Source organism: Neopelma chrysocephalum, unplaced genomic scaffold (genome assembly GCF_003984885.1).
Source record: "Neopelma chrysocephalum unplaced genomic scaffold, ASM398488v2 Primary Assembly neopelma1_147, whole genome shotgun sequence".
NCBI lineage: Eukaryota > Metazoa > Chordata > Aves > Passeriformes > Pipridae > Neopelma > Neopelma chrysocephalum.
In genome coordinates, this window is record NW_020897809.1 from 2,315,585 (window position 1) to 2,321,244 (window position 5,660).

General features: G+C 52.8%; 2 protein-coding genes across 2 annotated transcripts in view; one reads left to right on the forward strand and one right to left on the reverse strand.

The window, feature by feature from the left end:
- Positions 1-434: 434 nt before the first annotated feature.
- SMIM4 (small integral membrane protein 4) lies at positions 435-2,869 on the reverse strand. Its single transcript, XM_027700705.1, has 3 exons — positions 2,780-2,869; positions 2,382-2,557; positions 435-783 (listed from the first exon to the last, which is right to left on the reverse strand). Exons 2-3 carry the CDS (start codon positions 2,530-2,532, stop codon positions 716-718), a joined length of 219 nt encoding a protein of 72 aa, XP_027556506.1. The 5' UTR covers positions 2,533-2,557; positions 2,780-2,869; the 3' UTR covers positions 435-715.
- Positions 2,870-3,403: 534 nt separating this feature from the next.
- The window catches only part of NT5DC2 (5'-nucleotidase domain containing 2), a 25,495-nt gene continuing 23,238 nt past the window's right edge, over positions 3,404-5,660 (forward strand). The window contains exon 1 of the mRNA XM_027700704.1: positions 3,404-3,647. Coding sequence (XP_027556505.1) covers positions 3,404-3,647 — 244 coding nt within the window. The remainder of the gene's footprint in view (positions 3,648-5,660) is intronic.

The following is a 5,660-nucleotide window of genomic DNA, read 5'->3' on the forward strand; positions in this document are numbered from 1 at the left end:
CAGCAGTCACACACTGTGCTTTCCTGCTTTGGGGACAGGATCCTACAGTCAGGACTTGGGTTTGCCAGGACTGCCATTGCTCTGTTACCTAGTACCCCTGTCAGACTTTTCCCCCAGGCTGAGCTCAGGTCACTGCCAGAGCAGCAACAAAGGGTGTTTCTGCACTTATGGGCAGCAGAGCCTGAACACACGGGTGACTTTCCAAGCTGAGCAAACACTGAGCAGTGAGTCTGTGCTCTTTTCATCCAGTTAAAATTATGCCACACTGGAAAGAAAACAAATAGATGCCAGAGCAGTCTCTGCCAGTACAAGGGAAACCAACTAAAAATAACTGTTTCCATTCTGCTGAGGTGGATGCAATGGTAACATTTCTTTCCCACCAATCTTGTCACAAGGAGGGTGTTTCACCAAGCAAACAAAAGCACTAGCCAAACTGTTTACTCAGCTTAGTTTATTTAAAAATACTAAGCGAACATTAAATTAGTGGGGGGTGCCCAAACACAATGAAATTTTCGCTATCAATTTAAATACAAAATATTAAAGATATGGAAGAAGAACAAAACTGCCAAAGCCATCTAAGAGGATGTTACACAGACGTGTGGATCACAGTTCATCTCGCAGAGCCAACATCTTCCCCCACCCTCCACGTGGCAGTAATGCTGCTTTGGCACTGATACAATTAAAGCACTGGGACCTCCCCCTTGAAATGTTCCAGCTAAACTTCCCCCTTCTCCATCCTTGCCTCGTACTCTCTCTCGGAGCGCTTCCTACGATAAACATCATCTGCAGAGAAAGAGATTTGGTATTAGAGTTTTCCCAGTGCAAGATGGTACCGAATGTGTGAACCCTGTCATCTCTTTTTAAACTTTTCAGTCCAAATTCCTCTTGCAGACGCTGACAGGCAACTGGAAATTCAGGCCAACACAAATCCTTATTACCCCTTAAAATAGCTCATGTTCTCCATCCAGGCTAAAGTTCTTCCCTTCAGTCCTGATTAAATGTTTTTATAGGAAAACTAAGTTTCCAGTGAGATACAGTCATTTCTTGTCTACTTTCCCACGAGGGTAATTGAAATACAAATACCCCAACTAAATGAAGCAAAAGGGAAATTAAATTATAGGCACAAAGTCAATGCCTGAGGGCTGCCAGCCTGGCTTCAGTAGTTTAGCCTTTTTTAGATAAACAAAGCACAGGAATATTCCCATCTTCATGGTCTTCCCAGTCATCCTTCCTCCCTCCCCTCTTCGTGATCACCCCTAAATATCCCTCACCAAATAAAACCCCTCACTGACAAAAAATGAGGTTATCAGTTTTGTACATTCTCACTTTGCTTGGATTATGAAGCAAAAATAGGGCTAAAGTGCACAATGATTATTACTGTAGTATATACCATTAGGCAGGGCAATTTTAATTTTTTTTTGAGGAAAACAAGGCTTGAGGTGAAATATAATGGCAACTGCTCCATGGATGTTGTGCTTTAGTTTCTAACCTGACTTAGTTATGTCTTAGAAATGAACAACTGAAAATCCACAACAAATCCAAGTCTTCAGCAGTGAGCAGATAAGCAATTTTGATTGCTGTGGGTTTGTCAGCTCTGGAAACTGTACCAAGCTCTTTCACTGTACAGGAGACTCAACAAAATTTCCCATGAAAATGAGAATATTCCTATAAAACATACAGTTGAGCTGATCCTTTTTCTGAAGTACACAAATATTTTCAGCAATGTTTATTAAAGGGAAGAATGTAATTTTAGAAGTAAATGCTTTAACTTCCAGGAACTAAATGCCATTAGCCAAATTCTTGTGAGCCATTTTCATACTTATTAATTGTAAAAGTCATATTTCAGATGAGCTCACATGCTTAAATTCTGGCAAATCTCATGAGTCTTTTTCAATATAAAAAAATCATCATAGAATCATAGAATGGTTTGCGTTAGAAGGGACCCTACAGGTCATCTCGTTACACCCCCTGCCATTGGCAGGGACACCTTCCACTATCCCACGTTGTTCCAAGCCCCATCCAACCTGGCCTGGAACACTTTAGGGATGGGGCAGCCACAGCTTCTCTGGGCAACCTGTGCCAAGGCCTCACCACCCTCACAGGAAAGAATTTCTTCCCAATATCCAATTTAAACCTCCTCTCTTTCAGCTAAAATCTAATTTAGTATCCTAAACCCAGGTTTTCGGTTTGTTTCTGCCCAGCGTGTTCTGCTGGGGAGGCAGAGCCTGGAGTGTCACAGAACTAAGGAGAGCAGTGTCTGCCGTGCTGGTCACAGCCCTCCGGGTGAGGAGGCGCCGCCAGACCCCCATTGTCGTGAGGGGACCGTCGTGAAGGGGATCCCCCTGCGCAGGGCTCGGGGGCGGCGGTGACCTCTCACTCACAGAAGGTCTCCTTGCCGATGCGGACGTTGATCATGAACCACTCCATGGCCCCGCCGAGCACGAAGAAGAAGGGCAGGAACCTGTAAACGCCGAAGCGCTCCTTCCCGGGCACCAGCTGCAAGAGGCGCTTCAGCCTCCTGCTGACCAGCATGGCCGGGCGGCACCGGCGCCTTCACATGTAGGGAAGAGAACAGGGGAGGGGGGGCGTGTCAGACGCGGAGCGGGACGTGCCGCGGTCACACCGTGTCTGCAGCCGGGCGCGGGACGGGCGGGCCCGGCCGATCCCCCCCCGCCATGGCGGCCCCTCACGGACCCCCCGCCCCTCCCGCCCCCTCCCCCGCGGCGGGAACGCGCCGCCAATCAGCGCCGCGCGCGCCCCCGCGCCGCGCGCCCCTCACCTCCAGCGCGGGGGGCTCCGCACGGAAGGACGCGGCGGGGAGACCACGTGACCCCCCCCGCGCGTGGCGCGGCGCCTCGTCCGATTGGCCCGGGGGCGGAGCCGGGGCGGGGCTTCGCCTGAGGGGACGTGAGGGGATGTGGGATGGACCCCGAGAGGGGATCTCCGTGAGGGGATCCCTGTGAGGGAGACCCGGGATGGACCCCGAGAGGGGATCCTCGTGAGGGGACTCCAAGAGGGGATCCCTGTGAGGGAGACCCGGGATGGACCCTGAGAGGGGATCCCTGTAGGGGACCCGGTGAGGGGACCCCGGGATGGACCCCGAGAGGGGATCCCCGTGAGGGGACGCCGGGATGGGCCCCGTGAAGGGATCCTCGTAAAGGATCTCCGGCCGACCCCGCCGCCCCCGCCGGGTCCCGCCGCGCCTCCCGCCGCGCCTTCCGCCGAGCTCCGCCCCGCCCTCCCAGCACCGCCCCGGCCCCTCTCGGGGCGGGTCTCGCCGCGGCCCAGCCCCTCGCCCCGCGGATTGGCTGCCCGGCGGTACCGCCGCGGGCCGGGCAGCGGAGCGGAGCGGAGCAGCGCCGGCTGTGCGGGTGCCCCCGAGGCCGCGGCGTCCGGCGGGGCCATGGCGGCGCTGGGCTCGGCGGCGCTGCGGAGGGGCGGTGGCGCGGCCCCCCGGCTCCTCGCCGTGGCCGTGTCGTGCCAGAGCTGCCGCCACAAAGCCACGGGGGACGGCGGGCACGGGCAGCCCCGCGAGCAGCAGCCGGCGGTCCCCGGCAGAGCTGGCGGCCAGTCCGCCCCGGCCGAGGGCGCCGACACCAAGACCTACCTGTGGGCCAGGTACCACGAGATGAAAAAGCTGGTCTACGGTAAGGGGGCTGCCACGTCCCGCCGGGACCGGCCTTTTCCCGTCTTTCCCCCCCCACCCCTTTGCCTCTCCGTGCCTTTCCCGGGATGTGCCCGTTGCTGTGCAGCTGCCGGGTCAGGAGCTTTCACGCCGGGGATGCCTTCGATCCATCCATCCACACCTCCACCGCCCGCGGCTCGCCGGGATGGTTTTGTTTAGCTGAAACCTGGTCTTGATCTTCCTCTCGCCATCCCGGGCTTCCCTCTGTGCACATCCCCCGCCTGGTCTCAGCCTGTCAGGACGTGCGGAGTATGTGGGGTTGTTCACAACTGGCGTCCTTAACGCGGGTATTGCCATGGCACACGGTCTGAATGAAGGGCTTGTTGCCTTTTTCTCCAGTTTGTCCTTGGTTGGCATACAGGATCGCGGTCGGACTTGCATAAATGGGCAGGGATGCTCCCTGAAGGGGTGAGTCCAACTCGCCACTGGCACAAGGGTGAGTGTGGACAGGACTGAAGCTACAGCTCCTGGGATGTCCCCTGGTCCTTAGCCCAGTTTGTGTTCCAGATGGGACACACCTTTTACTCATGAGTGCATACGTGTTTCTGTTCCTCTGACCACGAAGTTACCTGGCTCTGTCGGGTACTTTGAGATCTTGCCAAACGAGGAGAAAACTCAGACCACTTGCCAAATCTGTCTGTGTGTAAAACAGGATTGCGGTCTCTTTGGCAGCAGCAGGAGACCTCCTCTGTATTAAACTCCTCTAAAAATAGCTTTCTTGGCATGAGGGCAGGGAACCTTTTCCTGTTGGTTTCTTGATTCTTGGAATGCTGAAGGTAAGCACTGTAGAGGACTAGGAAGTGTGAGTTCGTGCCTGCTGTTCGATAGCCCTCCGTTAGCTTTTGTTTATCTAAGAGCTCGGATAAGGACGGCAGTCAGCCGGAGGCATCTGGAAGAGCTGTCTCCCTGCTCTGACACTGACAAGGGCTGTCATTCCTTTCTCCACCACCTTCCAGTACACGGAATTTGACATAAAATCTCAAGTCCTTGATGATGCACAAATGTAAAGGAATTGGCCACTGATCCATTGGATGCTCAGCCTGCTGCATTCCAGCTGTTGCAGGATGAGAGCTTCTTTCTCTGTGCTTTGAAGACAGTATAAGGTGCTGACGGAAGACTGTAGCTTTGTTGATACAACCCTGCTCCAAGATCGAGTTGGAGTTTTAGCCCCACTGCTTGAAAGAAATTCCAACTCACAGTACTTGTAGTGCTGCTTGGACCTTAATATCCTCAAAAACATTTTTTTTTCTTTTCCACAATGGCATTGAAACATAAATGCAGTTGTGGTCAATAGGCTGTGCAATGGTCTTTTGGCAAAATGCTATGTGACAGATCATGAAGTTTGCGTTCCCATAACTCTGTTGGGACTCAAGAGATACAGTTATTACTTGAGGTGGAGAACTAAGCAGCAGGAGTAAATGCAAAGTGGAGTGAGGTAGCCCAAGTGCTACAGAGTAGACTCTTTAAAAACCTTCATGTAGCCGTTAGACATGTTGAATAAGAAGGCCCTCGATGTTTTAAAGAATAGCTCCCCAAACCGAAATGTCAAGATTGTGCTGTTAGTCAAGTCTTGTCAGGAAGAGACAGAGTTGGTCCAAGTTGATTTTAATTGTTGCTTTGATGACTAAACAGTTCTGCAAAGTGTGGCATCAGCCTGTTCCTTTGTGCTTGATTTATACCTCTGATGTAAAAGTGACTGTCTGTGCTTGGGGTATGGATCTGAAAACATCATCTCTTCTCAGGACTCACCAGCACTGAATCCGGGCAGACTCCAGTGGTGCCACCTTCTCCTTCCCTCTCTGAAACTCCCCTTTGTGAAGTCCTGTGTTGTCAGTTATTGCTGTTGGTTTGGAGAGAGGTCTCTGCCAGGAGAGTTTATTATGTGTTTTCAGACCAGCCCTTGCTCAGGACCAGATTTATAGAGCACTGTTGTTTTTTTGCATAGAGGGGATTGCAACGATAAACGCTGACAGAG